This window comes from Rhea pennata, chromosome 23, assembly GCF_028389875.1.
Source record: "Rhea pennata isolate bPtePen1 chromosome 23, bPtePen1.pri, whole genome shotgun sequence".
NCBI classification, from domain to species: Eukaryota; Metazoa; Chordata; class Aves; order Rheiformes; family Rheidae; genus Rhea; species Rhea pennata.
The window spans coordinates 7,642,847-7,656,677 of record NC_084685.1 but is presented as its reverse complement, the minus strand read 5'-3'; the positions used below and the strand labels follow the sequence as shown (position 1 = coordinate 7,656,677).

At 68.1% G+C, this 13,831-nt stretch overlaps 2 protein-coding genes across 3 annotated transcripts; both read right to left on the bottom strand.

Moving 5' to 3' along the window:
• Positions 1-4,182: 4,182 nt before the first annotated feature.
• On the bottom strand, positions 4,183-7,464 carry GJA4 (gap junction protein alpha 4). The gene is made up of 2 exons (XM_062594123.1): positions 7,104-7,464; positions 4,183-6,240 (listed from the first exon to the last, which is right to left on the bottom strand). Exon 2 carries the CDS (start codon positions 6,217-6,219, stop codon positions 5,191-5,193), a length of 1,029 nt encoding a protein of 342 aa, XP_062450107.1. The 5' UTR covers positions 6,220-6,240; positions 7,104-7,464; the 3' UTR covers positions 4,183-5,190.
• Positions 7,465-8,756: 1,292 nt separating this feature from the next.
• On the bottom strand, positions 8,757-12,907 carry GJB3 (gap junction protein beta 3). 2 transcript variants are annotated; one of them, XM_062594092.1, is made up of 3 exons: positions 12,844-12,907; positions 10,049-10,842; positions 8,757-9,241 (listed from the first exon to the last, which is right to left on the bottom strand). In XM_062594092.1, exons 2-3 carry the CDS (start codon positions 10,804-10,806, stop codon positions 9,226-9,228), a joined length of 774 nt encoding a protein of 257 aa, XP_062450076.1. In that variant the 5' UTR covers positions 10,807-10,842; positions 12,844-12,907; the 3' UTR covers positions 8,757-9,225. The 2 variants fall into 2 exon arrangements, with proteins under 2 accessions (XP_062450076.1, XP_062450075.1); XM_062594091.1 differs by lacking the exon at positions 8,757-9,241 and having other exon boundaries at positions 10,000-10,842.
• Between the last annotated feature and the right edge of the window lie 924 nt (positions 12,908-13,831).

The window sequence follows — 13,831 nt, the reverse complement described above, 5'->3', positions numbered from 1 at the left end:
TTGATCTGCCTGTTCTCAGGGCCGGCAGGGCACAATTGCACTTTGTTGGGCCCTTGCTGGCCGCAATTTCCTCCGTCTGAGCCCACACGGCTTTGTTCGGGGCGGGGGGCTGCTCCGCACGTTCCTGCCTGTCTGCTGAAACAACGCAGTTGCTGGAAAGCTGCGGCAGGGAGTCCTGCTGCGCGGGCACCGGGGGCTGCCAGCCCAGGGAGCCCCTGCCCGGGGCCGCCAGCCTCTGCTGCGGCTCCCACTGCAGCTCCCGGGCGGCTGCGGCGCAGCACGGTCCCCCACTGCCGCCTCGCCGAGGCCAGGGCGCACAGCTGTCCCCCAGCTGGTTTCTGTGCATTTAGCGACTCCCGGCATTCCCGGCTCTGACAGCGGCTGAGGTCGGCAGAGCTGTCAGGACAAGCCGTGATTCCCCCACGGAGGCACTGGGGCAGGGGTGAAGCTACTTCCCAGAGATCTGTTGCAGCACGGGAAAAAAAGTGCTGCAGTTCTCCTAAATCCTCGCTGCCGCAAACCCACCCTTCCTCCCATTGAATCCCAACAATGTGCTGCCTGGGAAGCGCTCGCTGGACAAGAATAGGGCCCAGCAAGCGCTCAGGGCCGGGGCTAGTGGCCACGAATGGCTCATGAAGTGTAAGAGGAAGCTTTATTGAATAAACTATTCTGGCCAAAATTATTTTCCGGATCTCGCAGACAAGGATTCAGGAGCCAGTCCTTGTTCTGGTCCGACATGTCTGCAACCTGCTGGACTTGTTCCCGCCACGGTGCAGCTGATTCCTGCAGCTGGACCGTGCAAGGAGCGGCGCCAGCAGCTCTGTCCGAAGCTGAGCGTGCCTGGGAGCGCGACGGAGGCGAGCCTGGCCCCAGGGCAGGGAATCCCGGCCGCCCAACCCAGCCGGCGGCGTGTCAAGGGAGGATGCTCTCCCTGTGGTCAGCGCAGGGCACTCACGGCTCAGGCACGGCCCTGGCCCCTGCTAGGAGCCGCAGAGACGGGATTAAATCCTGCAGCTGCGGAAATGAAGCCACCTCGGGGCGGGAATGCAGCCCACAACCGGCTCCGCTGGCCTCCCGGAGTGGGGGGCTGTGTGTGTCTGTCCATCCATCACTAACAGCTTGTGAGAGGAGCAGGTTGCTGTTTCCGGAGGCAGGATGCAGGAGCGAGCGGAGGCGGTGGAGGGAGCCCTGCTCCCCGCTGCCCGGAGCCCCCCGCGCTGCTCCCAGTGTGCATCCCCCGGCCGCGGGCTCGGCACACCTGGGCGCCGCGGCGGACGTCCGGTTAGCTCAGCGCAGGACGCGCCAGCTGCGTGCGGGGCCGGGGAGCGCTCTGACCTTGCTCTGGCCTGGCACAACGGCTGCTCGGAGCGTTTTGGTCCCTTTCCAGCGCAGCCCCGACCTCCAGCGCCTTGCGGCATGCACGAGCCTGGGAGAGGTGTGGGGGGCGGAGGGAGCGGGGGGCCGAGCGGAGCATCCCGGGCTGCTCCCGAGGCCGCGCCTGGCACCCTGCAGGCGCTCGGAGCGCCCAGAGCTGTGCACGAAGGTGCCGAGCCGTGCTCACCCTGGCGGCGCCAGCACGGCCAGCGAGCGGTGGGTCCCCTGGGACCGCTGCTCCCTGTCCCGGCTGTGCGAGGCTTTTTTTCCCAGGCTCCACTTTTGCCCTTTCCCTGAGCCCGTGAGAATCTCTTCCCGGCTCCCTCCCTCTTGCTGCAGGACCCTTTTCCTGCCGAGGTCCTCACGGCCCAGGCGCTGCCTGGCTGCGCCTTTTAACAGCACGAGCCCTTGTATTCGGGGGCCGGCGCTTAGCTGCTGGCGCCGGGCAGCGGGAGCCGGGGGAGCGCCTGGCCCCGGGGGGCAGCCCCACGTGCCAGTTAGCAGGTGCGGAGCAGGGCTCCGGCTGCGCGGGGGCCCCGGGGCGGGCGCGAGGGTGCGGGCCGCCTCCGCCGGCGCCGCTGCCCGTTGCCCCCGCGCGAGGAAGCGGCCAGAGGGCAGCGACAATGCCAGGATGCGGGAAGTCGCGGCGGCTATTGAGCACGCTTCCTCCAGCCGCGCGGTTCTCACGCGGGGCCGCTGCGCCGGGAGGGGGCCGCGCTGCCCGGCGTGCCCATGCAGCCCCGTGCCGGGGTCGGCCCCGCCAGGAGGGAGCACGTCGGGGCTCGCTCTTCCTTCGTCGTGCATTGGTGGCGGCGGCGCTGAGACGGGCCGCAGCGCGTCCGGGGCCTGGTTTGCTCTTCCCGCGCAAGCCGGGGGGGGGGGGGGGGGAGCCGGGTGCTCGCGGGCGAGCGGAGCTGCCTGCCAGCGGCCCCGGCTGGTCCCTGCCCTCCCCGCTGCCGCAGGGCGGGCTGGCGGCTGCAGCGGGCGGGGGGACGCGGCTGTGTTCGTGCCCGTGCCCGTGCCCAGCACATCCCTGCCCTGCCCTCTTCCCGTCCTCCCTGCTCAGCCGCAGCTCTGCTCTCGCCTCGGCTCTTCCTGCAAGCGGCTCCGGCACAGAAGCCTGCTCTTTCCCGTGCACTGGGAAAACTTAAAAATAACCGCCTTGGTGTGCGGCCAGCTCCCGGGTGCAGCGGGACGCGCGGTGGCCCCGGCGCTTGCTCCCCTCCCCGTGGCGAGGCCGTGCGGGGGGGCGGCAGGCAGGACTGGCCCCAGCGGGGAGCAAGGCAGGGGCCGGGACCGCCGGGCTGGGCCGCGGGGGCTTTGCGGGCGCTGGGCTCCCCACAGGGCGTGCAGACCCACGAGGAGCAGAGCCGTGCCCCCTGCAGCACCCATCTCTCGTGCACCCTGCAGCACCCGTCCGTCATGCACCCTTGTCTGTCCATCGTGCACCCGTCTGTCTGCGCAGCTCTTTCCTTGCTTCTTTTGCTCCCCCGATTCAGTCACGTCACATCTTTTCCCAGGTCTCCGCGTTATTCCAGGACGCGTTGGGGCAGCAATAGTCCCGCCTCAGTGGTTGTTTCGCCGGCGGGACCCGCTGTGAGTGCCGTGCCAGGAGCACGCGGGGACGGGCGCTCGCTGAGGGCCGCGTGTGGGGGGAGGCTGCCCTGGGGGGGGGGGACACCTCCCACCGTCAGCTGGGCTAAACCCCTCCGGGCCGCCTGGAAAAGCCCTGCCGAAACGCAGCCTGGAGGCGCGGGGCATCGCAGAGCATCGCGGAGCCGGCGCTTTCCATCTGGGAAAACCGGGGCACCGGCGAGTCGGGGGGGGGTGACAGCGATGGGGGGCGGGGGGGGGCTGCGAAGGCAGCGCGGGCCGGGAGGAGGAACGGTGCGTCTGCCGCGGGGGCACCGCGGGCGGGAGCTGCCCGCACGTGCGGGGCTCAGCGCCGCGGCGCGGGCCGGGCGTCGCGGCGCCAGCGGAGCAGCCTGTTTACTCAGGCGCTCGAGCGAGGCCGTGCGAGCCGGCCCGGGCCCCGCTCTGCCCCCGGGGCCGCGCGGAGGCGCTTGGCCAGCGGCGCCGCGCCAGCCACCGGCCTTATCAGCCCCGAACTTTTATTTGCCTAAGAGCCGCGCTGCCCCGGCCGCGCAGGGGGGGCCGTGCCGGCGGCCCCGCGGCCGAGCCCCGCGCTGTTGTTGTTGGCGCACGGCGGCGGCGGCGGGTCGTGGCGGCGGCGCGGGGGGGGTCACGGCGGCCGCCCCCGGCCACCTTGTCACAACACGGGAACAATAGCGGCGCTGGGAGCCGCCTTATCGCGGCCCCCCCCCCCCACCCCCCCGTGTGCCCGCGGCCGCCCCCCGCCCGCCTCGCTTCCCACCTTGCCGGGAAAGCGCGACGCTTCCCCCCCCGGCGCCAACGAAAACACCGGAGCACACAAAGCAGCCGGGCTGCGGGGCCGCCTCCCCGCGGCCGCGGGCACGGCGAGCCCCGGGGCGCCCGCCGCCCGCCCGCGCCCTGCCCGGCCCCGCCGCCTCCCTGCCCGCTGCGCTCCGCGGCCGCTCCGCTCCTACCCCCCCCCCCCCCCCGCTTTGTATTTTCAGCGCGTCCCACCCCCCCGAGTAAGCAGCCCTCGGCCGGGCTAGCGGGCTCTGCCCCGGGCGCGTTGAGTCGTTATCTGCGGCTCGTTTCCACCTATTATGCAGCAGGGAGCAGCTCCGGGTCCACCCGCAGCGCGGCGGAGCGGGGCGGGAGGGTCCCGCTCGGCCCCCCGCGCCGCCCCTGCCCGGGCCCCGCCGGCACCAGGACGCGGCGTTTTCGTTCATTCCACTTTATTTAACGATTTGCACCATTCTGAGTCTGCAGGGGGGAGGGAAAGAAAATACAAAACAGCACCGAGGAGCGACGCGCTGATCCCGCGTCGCCTCTCCGGGCCTCACGGGGCCCGGGAAAGGCGCGGGGCAGGCTCCCGCCCCACCTCGGTGGCGGCAGATGACTTGTGCAAAGTCATAAAAAACCATAACCCCCCCCCACCACCACCAAACCAGCAGTTGCCAGGCCAGATCCTCGCCCACGGGGCTCGGGGGCCACGGTGGGACACAGCGCTCTGCTCCTGCCCGGGCCCCGCCGCACGACTGCACCTTTAAGGCAGAAAACTTCATGGTCAGGCCAGCAGGTTAAAAATAACTTAGAGACACACGTCGCATGGGAAAGGGCCCGGGGACAGGATGCGGCAGGGCGGGGGGGGGGGGGGGGGAAGCACGCGTGCTCCCAGGAGCGCGGAGCGGGCGGCCCTGCAGAGACGGGGTCCCCGGGGCCACCCGCTGCCGCGGTTTGTCCCACTCGGGGCCAGTGTCTCTGCGAGCCCTCCCCGCGTTGCAGCCCTGCGAACACCGTGCTGGTGCCAGCGTGGCGCTGGGCTAGCGGACGATGGGTACGGCCAGCGACCGCGACCCGTTAGGTGGTGCATCACCGGCCGAGGGCTCCGTGGGGCCAGAGGCAAACTGCTTCCCACAGCCGATCCTCCCAGAGGATCCTCCCGACACAGCCCCGGGGAAGTTTCTCCGTAGTTTCCTTGTTTACAGTATACATGGGAAAAAAAAAAAAAAAAAGGAAGAGAGAAAAGGCTCTGCCCTCGGGGCACGGATGTGCTCAGCCGCGTCCCTGAAGCACCGTGTCCCAGAGCAAAGCATCGCGCCCCAAAGTCTCTCGCAGCGGCGGAGGAGCGAGCGGCCTCGGCCCGGCAGCGCAGCGCCCTGGTCCAGGGTGGGCGGCTCCGGCGCTTCCGCGAGCCGGAGGGACCCCTCGCCCGCCGGCCCGCCGCTAGACGTACTGCTTTTTCGAGGCCGAGCTGCTGGGCCGGCTGCACTGCTTCTCAGGGGCCAGGGCTTCGGCGGCCCTCGCGGCGTAAGGGTCCGACAGGGGCCTGCTGCCGCTGCTCATGGCCAGGTTCTCCTCGTTGTTGAAGTTGGCCCAGTTCTGCTCACTGGAGAGCTTGTTGTAGGCCTGGTACGGCGACGTGTGGCTCTCGCCCATGGGGAGGAAGGGGTAGTGCTTGGGCGGGTAGGGGCCAGAGACCATGTCGTCGACAAAGGCGTCCCGGGTTGGGCTGGTCGGCACTGACACCTTCTTGATGTTGCTAAGCAGGTTCTTGCAGCAGAGGTGGAAGAGCTCCAGGAGGTTCAGGATTAAGGAGATGAGGCCCATCACCAGCATGAAAATGATGAAGATGCTCTTCTCAGTAGGGCGGGAGATGAAGCAGTCCACTTGATGAGGACAAGGGTCCCTCTTACACACGTAACGGGGCACCATGGAAAAGCCGTAGAGGTACCACTGGCCAATGAGGAAGCCAGCCTCGAAGATGCTCTTGCAGATCACGCTAATGATGTACGTCCACATCAGGGCCCCTCGGATCTTGAGCCGCCCATCCTCTGTCACGTAGATCTTGGACATCTTCTTCTCCACCACTGCCAGGGCCTGCTCTATCTTGGGGTCCTTGCTATGGATGGCCCGAAGCTCACTTTCTTGCTGCTTCAGTTTCTCCTCCTGACGGGAGAGATAGACAACGTGGCCAAGGTAAATCAAGGTGGGAGTGCTGACAAAGAGAAACTGGAGCACCCAGTAGCGGATGTGGGAGATGGGGAAGGCTTTATCATAGCAGACATTGGTGCAGCCCGGCTGTTTGGTGTTGCACACGAAATCGGACTGCTCGTCCCCCCACACGGACTCCCCGGCCAAGCCCAGGATGAGGATGCGGAAGATGAAGAGCACGGTCAGCCAGATCTTCCCGATCACGGTCGAGTGCTCCTGGACTTGGTCCAGCAGCTTCTCCAGGAAACCCCAGTCGCCCATCTTCTAGGGAGCTTCGCGTCTCTGGCAGCAGAGAGGAGGGGAAATGAGAGAAGTTAATGCTCCGGGTCCCCACTGGGCCGCGCAGGGAGGGGGCAGGCGGGGCTGGCTAAACCTCGGGCTCTTTAGGGATGCGGCTGCTCTGAAGAGGCTCCCGGCACGGAGCGAACCCGCCGAGGGCACCCCAGGCGGCACGCGCCCGGCGGGGGGAGGACGGACAGACACCTTCCCGGGCCGCGTGCCACGGCGGTGCCTCCCCGCAGCACAGGGCGAGGGGCCATCCCGCTCGCGCCCTGGCCCGGAGGGGCACCCACCGCCCAGCCTGCCGCGCCCTGGGACGGCTCCGAGCAGCCTGGACCTCCAGCCCTTCACCGCCTTGCCGCGGGAGCCCACGAAACACCAGCCCCCGGGGCGCAGCAGCCACCCGGACCCCGGCCAGGCCACCGCGAATGGAGGGGACGGTGCCCCAGCCGGCGGCGCGGTGCAGCCCCGCTCACCGCGGCGGGTCGGACTGCGGCGGGTCGGATCGTGGCTCCCGGCGTCCCTTGGCGTCACCCCTGCCGCCCGGCGAGGCTTCCCCACATCTCCCCGCGGGCACCCGAGCCCTGCGAGCCAGCTGGGAGAGAGGAAGCAGGCACAGCCCTGACCCCTAATTAACCCCAGCCAATTAAGCAACCAGAGGTGCCAGCTGGCTTGTTAAAGGGACATCCAGCGGAGGTGGTGAGGGTGGCGAAGCAGGAAGCCCGGGGCAGGCAGTGAGGGGTGACCCTGCATGCCGAAGCAGAAAGTGGGCGCCCACCGCGCCAGGGCAGATGCCACCCGGGAGGGCACCGGGGCCCCCGGCGGCTCCGCGCGGGCGCCCGGGGTGCCCGGCGCTGCACACTCACCTCTGCAGCACGGGCGGGCGCTGCGGAGCGAGCGCCCGGCGCCGGGCACGTCCAGCCTGCGTCTGGCGCGGCGCAGGATGTGAGCAGCCGGGGCCTGGGAGGCTCTGGCCACCGAGGGGACCCAGGGGAGCCCGCGGAGGAGGAGCGCCGGCAGGAAACCCAGGGACCAGGGCTTAAAGCGACAGCCGAGCGGCGGGGGCACGGGGAGCTGGGCCCCGCGGCCCCCTCGCTCTCCCTCCGGCCTTTCGGGAAGCCCGGCCCCCGCCCCCGGCACCGCGCAGGGAGGGGAAAGGGGCGGCGGGTCCGGAGAGAGCCGCCCGGCCGGGATGCCCCCGCGTCGGACAGCGAGTGACGGCCGGGGCCAGCGCAGCCTGGAAATAGGAAGCAGAAGCAAACAAGTTAGTCGAGACTGAAATAATAACGATCAGCCCGGCGCGGCCGGCCGGGGCTGAGCCCGGGACGCCGGTGCGTGCCACGGCCGCGAGCCGACCCTGAACGCTGGTGCGGCATCGGCACGGGGCGAGCGGCACGGGGACATGTGGCCTGCAGCTGGATTTCCCTGGATTTCCCTGCCGGCTGGCACCCTGCGAGCTGCAGGCGGAGCGCGGCTCGCGGTGCTGCCCGCGCCGCCGGCCCTGCCCTGGGGAGAGCAAAGGGCCCCTCCGGCTCTCCTCCCGCCCGGATAAGCCGGCGCGGCGGAGAGGGCTCCCGCCGGCCGCAGCTCGCTGCTGCGGGGCGGCCGGCGCCTGGGCTCGGGCAAGCAGGGGAGAACCGGGGCCGGTCCGCGCGCGCGGCGGGATGCCGCTGGCTCTCCAGCACCCAGACGCTCCGTCCTCCAGGACAGCACTGGGGCCGAGCGGCGGGTGGAGCGGCAAAAACATCATTATATTTAATATAAAATAATTGCACCGCCCGTGCTGCTCTGTCGGCAAGATGGGGTTGCTGCGGAGGCGGGAGCACGTTTCCTGCCACAAATACGACCTCCGGCTGACGGCTGCCACCGCGGCGCGGCCCGACATCTGTCCCCGGTGACATCTCGGCCCTGCCAGCCGGGCCGGGCACGCCGACGCCGGGGCATCGCTCCAGAACCGCCCGCGCGCGCCGGCGCTCCTGCTTCCACCTCGCCCCACCCGCCGAGAGGCCGTGCCCGGCTCGTGGGCACCCGAGGCCTTCGCGCCCGGCCCGCGGGCAGGGTGCTGCCGCGGGACGGGGCACCGCAGCCGGCCGGGAGCTGGAAACCCCGGTTGGCCGGAGCGCCCGCCGGCAGACCCTTTGCATCGAGCTGCTTAAGGAGAGATTAAACGGAAATCATTGCTCTTTATTGTAATATTTATCAAGGTTTAGTAAATAATTGATGCTGATCCCTCCTTGATTTCCTCAGGGGCCAGCGGGCGGTTGCGGTGAATTAGAGCTTCACGGCGCGTGACAAGCCGGGATAACGCCGAGCCGGCAGCAAGCGCCCGGCAGGCGGGATTCGGGGGGGGGGGGGGGCTCGGCCTGCGCCGGTCCCAGCTGGGCTGGGAGCACCCGGGGGCGACCGCCTCCGGCTGCCGCAGGCTCCCGGGGAAGCGCCCCGTGCGCCCTCGCCATTCCCCAGCCCGGACTCGCGGCACGCGGAGCAGGTCCCGAAGGCTACGAACAACATAAGGTTTATTGGATACGCAGCTGACGACATCGCGACACGTCCGTCCGAGGCGAGGAGGGGGTGCAAAGGCCCCGGCACCGAGGGAAGCGGGGGAGCCTGCGGCAGCACCGGCGCAGCACGTGCATGAGCAAAGAGGGGGACCTGGCCCTGTCCCGGGACCGGCAGGTCGCCCCGAAGGAGCCCCGCTCGTCGGCGACCGCTCGGGGCTCCTGAACACCCTGCAGCACCGCTCTGGCAGCACGACGGGGCCACGGCAGCTCCTCCTCCGGCCGCAGCAGGACGAGGGCCCCGGCCGTGGAGCCGGCGCTGGCGCACGGCGCTGGGCATCGGCGAGAGCCCTAAAGCACGCTCGCGGGCGTCAGTTTGCTGGGCTGGGTCGTTTCTCGTAGAGGTTGAGTGGTTCGGGCGCTTCGCAGGCGTGAGGAGCTCGTGGGCCGAGGGGCAGGGTCTCTGAACCGGGCTCGGCCGGGCGGGAGCTCACATCTCCTCGCCTCTGCGGAAAGAACAGACACTCTCAGGCACGCCGCCGCCCTGGCGCCAAGGGGCCCCCCAGGACCTGCCCCCCGTCCCCGCGGCGCTCTTCCACAGACACCCTACACCTCGGCTCGCAGCTCCCTGGGGAGGTCCTGCCCGGGTGGAGAGACGCGGAGCCCCTCGCTCGCTCCCCGTACAGCCGCGGAGCCTGTGTGGTTACCAGCCCCGTATGGCCCGTCGCAAAAAGGGGGCAGGGGCGAACAGCACCTAACGGAGACTGCCGAGGTTGTGGTCCCTCCAGCAACTTTACATCCATCGTTTCTCCCCCGACATAAGGGCTCCCACGGTTCTCCCTCCTCCTCTCCGAGCTGTCTGAGCACAGAGGAGAGAAGCACCCAGCTATGGGACTGCACGCTCTGGTGCGGTGGCTTAAAGCGAAGTGAAGAGCACGGGCTTCTGCGCTCAGAGGTGCTCTTTGGCTGCAAACTCCTGTAGCATGCACACAAAGAGGGGCTGTCACACGCAGCACCCCTGCGAGGACCCTGTCCCTTCCTTGCTGCCCTAACAAGCCTTGGCAGAGGCATTCCCAGACAAGGTGTGGTCAGTTGGTGGCACTAAGCAAAAGACTTCGCATGAACATGCTTCCCCTCCCTTTTATAGCCATTGAGGTCCCAGCTGAAGAGCCTGGTGGTGGCATTGCCGATGGCCACCTCAGAGGTCGTTATTCCTGGCACCTGCCAGGGCATTTTCCCTCCCTCTTCCCCTTCCACAGCCCTGTCAGATCAAAGTCAGGTTGGGAGCTGAGGCCCACGGGGCTGCCACAGACCTATTCTGGGACTTGTTTTCCTTCTCTTCCAGCTTGAGGTGGCATCGGCAGGTGGAGGCCTTGCTGTAGCTCACAGAGCGCTTGGTGGACTTCTTCCATTTTCGTGCAGTCCGGACAACCCGCTTGAAGATGAGGTAGAAGATCTCACAGACAGTGAGGACAATGCAGATGGAGGAAGCCCCAACCATGAAATAGGTGAAGACTCTCTTCTCAGTTGGCCGAGCAATGTAGCAGTCTACAGTGTTGGGGCAGGGGTCCACGCTAGCGCACTTGACGAGCCGTGGCAGGTCAAAGCTGTCCCACATCTTGTGGAGGAGGTAGAGGAATAGTATCTCTATGATAAGTTTGAAGAAGAGGCTGAGCAGGTAGGTCCACCACAGCCCACCGTGCTTCTTGCCCGTATTGCTGTAGAGCTTGGGGCAATTCTCCCCGTTCTTCTCACGATTCTTCCTCTCGCGGTCTTCGCGATAGGCCACGTGCATGATGACCAGGAGGGAAGGACAAGTGACAAAGATGAGTTGCAGGGCCCACAGGCGGATGTGGGAGATGGGGAAGAAGTGGTCGTAGCAGACATTGGTGCACCCTGGCTGCCGTGTGTTGCAGTCAAAGTCCTTCTGCTCATCTCCCCACACGCGCTCGGCTGCCACCACGTAGACCAGCACGCGGAAGACAAAGACCACGGAGAGCCAGATGCGGCTGAAGGCTGTGGAGTACTTGTTGACCCCACTGAGCAGTGCCTGTAGCGTTTTCCAATCCATGGTAGCTGGTGCTGGCAGGGGCCGAAGTCACCCAACCTGGAGGAACAGCAACACAAACGGCGGGTAAAGAGATGCAGTGGGAAATAATAACTGGCCAGCTCATCTCTCCCTGCATTTCAGCAGGGTCTGGGCTTTCTCAGGCTCCTTAATCTCCCTAATGCTGCACTCATTTGGGGTGGAGGAACCCATCCCGCGCCCAGATAATAAAACATGGGCTGGATGGTGGCACTGCTGGGTCCCGCGCTGACTCACTGCGATGTTCAGGCATGACTCAACCTCTCGGCTCTTCCTTATGATAGAGGCTTTTTGGTAAGCGATGAGGAACCAGGTGAAGTTCCTGCCAACAGCAATCTGGGTCTGATTGCGTATGTTGGTATAAATTGGCAGCGAATCCCCCGGCATAGGCCAGGATAAACAAGAAGAGGCCGTGCCCTGAGAGTCAGACGGGGACCAGCTGTATGGGAAGGTCAATACTTCAGCAAAGCAAGGGCCTGTGCCAAAAACAGCCCCGTGTCCTGCAGGGCCCGGGGGAGGGGGCCGGCGGTGACCCTCCAGCACGTTTCCGTCCGGAGCAGAGACCCCATCTGCCATGCGGGGCTGGAGCGACCCATGCAGAAGGGCCTTTTGGGGACGGCTGGGGACTTTTCCCTGGGGAGACCTCCGGGATCCCCCAACCCATCGCTAGCCCAGCGGGGCCCTGGCCTCCCCAGCCTCGGGTTTCTGCACAAGTAAAACGGGGTTAAATTGGGTTAAACTGGCTGCTGTGCCCAAAGGCGAAGCGGAGCTGCAGGGCTGGGGATTAGGAGACATGCGAGGGACCAGGTCTCTCCATTGCAAGGTGACGCCCGAGGGGAAGCCGAGCGCGAGCGGAGCTGCGGAAAGCGAGAGGCCGGCGTGAAAGCGCCGCCCCGAGCTGTCAGCTCCCACCAGGGAAGCAACGGGCGGGAAGAAGACGGCTGGATGTAGAAATCCCGGGTTGCTTTTCTTTAGCCCAGAGATGAGTTAGCAACAGTTGTCTTCATGGTTGTAACTGTGTCGCCGGTGGTGGAGGGCTGCACGAGAACACCCGGCTCGGCTACGTCCCCGTGCTGTTAACGTTCACCGAGTCGCTCTGAATAACATTTACTCCTGAGCAGTGCGAGCCCGGCAGCCACCGCTCCCGGAAGCTCCAGAGGGATTTACACCATGAGCGAGGTTTGGACAGGCACTCGGAAAATCAGAGGGAAACTCCCTGCGAACCCAGGGCGCGTAGGGAGGGCAGGGCCAGCGAGGAGCACTGCAGGCTCTCAGACGAGATTCTCCAGGGTTTTATTTCCATTTGCAAGACGAGTTCAGTTTTGTGAACAACTGCAAAATTTTGCTTATCTTTGTTCAAAGCCTGGGACAATTTGAGCTCAAAATACCTCACTTCCCCCAGTAATGGTCCAATTTTTAAGCAAACATTCTGGGATTTTGGAGGTTGTAGCTGGGAAAAGCGCTACGTTCAGCTTGCAAGCCATGCTCGTGCCGCTGGGCCACACCAGCCACTTTGCCAAGCAAAAGAAATGGCCCCCCCCGGGCTATGCAACAAAACTGCGACTGCATCGCTGCCAGCACCGCGCGTAGGAACGGCTCGCCGCACGCCCCAACACGGCCGCCGCGAGCCGCGACGGCCCGTGCCGCCGCCGGAGCCGGCGAAGCCCTGCCCGCGCCCGCGTTGCTCACCGCAGGGTGCTCGCGCCGCTCACGCAGAAGGAATGCGCCCGCGGCGGGGAACGGCCGCGGGAGGGGGCAAAGCCGCCGCCGCCGACTCGCCCGGCAGGTTCGGGACGGCGCCGGGGCGCTGAGCGGCGCGTCCCGCTCCCGGCTGCCCGCGGGAGCCGTCGGCTGCCGCCGGATCCCACCCGGCAAGAGTGCTGCCGTCCCGCTGGGCCGGGCCGGGGGCGGGGGGCGATTGCTTTTCCGCCCTTCCCACGAGCGAGCGAGGGGGGTGACGGACCCCCCTCCCCAACGCCCGCAGCACCCCCCCCCCCCCCCCCGCGCAGCCGCCGGACGTACCTGGGACGGGCTCGGGCTCCTCTCCCCACTTATCGGGGCATGACGGCGGGGTCCCCTCGCCGCTCGAGTCACGGCCGCGGGGGGCCGCGCCGCGCGAAGCGGCGTCCTGGCGCTGCGAGGAAGGAGCAGAGCCTCGCGCACCGCCCGGAGCCCCGCGGCGCCGCCGCCGAGCCCCGGAGCCGCCGCCACGCGTCCCCGCTGCCGGCCCCGAGCTGCACCGCACACCACGGCCCCGGCCACGCGTGCCCTGCTCCGGAGGACGTCCTCGTGGGGACCCTGCAAGCCGCGGCGCTCGTCCGGCCTCCCCGTCGGGAGGCGGGAGACCCCTCGGCCCCGGGGAGCGCGCTGCAGCACGCCGGCTGCGGCGCGATCCCGGCGCTTTCGCTCGGCCCCGTCCGTGCCCGCTCTCAGCCAAAAGTGCAGCCCCGGGGCTGCGCCCGGCGCCGACGGCATCTGCCGGCTCCCATCCGCCTGCCGTGTGCCCCGGCGCGGGCGAGCTGCCCCATCCAGCCCACCGCGCGGGCACGGCGATCGCTCCTCAAACCCACAAATCCAGCCGCCCGCCCCGCGCCGCGCGCCTGCCGCCCACCTGCCCAGCTCAACCGCTGCTGCCGGAGCAGCCCCGCGCCGGCTCCGGCCATGGACCCGCTGCGGGGCCGGGGAGCGCCGCGCCGAGCCCCGTGCCGCGCCGAGCCCCGTGTGCCGAGGGCGTGGTGCACGGCGTTGTGCAAGGCCCGCAGCCCGCCCGGCCCCGGCGAGCCCTGGCGACGGGCCAGCCGCAGCGGGGGCAATGCTCGGGGTGTGCTCGGCTCTCCCTGCAGCCTCCTGCAAAGCCTGGCGCTCTCGCCGCCCGCTGCGTCACGGCCCGGTCCTGCCCCGCGTGGGTGCAGGGCATCGGGTCCGAAAGCGCCCAGCTCCCGCCTGGGGTGGCAACCGTGCCGGAGCGGGGCCGCGCGCCCGTCTGCAGCTGGGGAGGGCGCAGGACGGA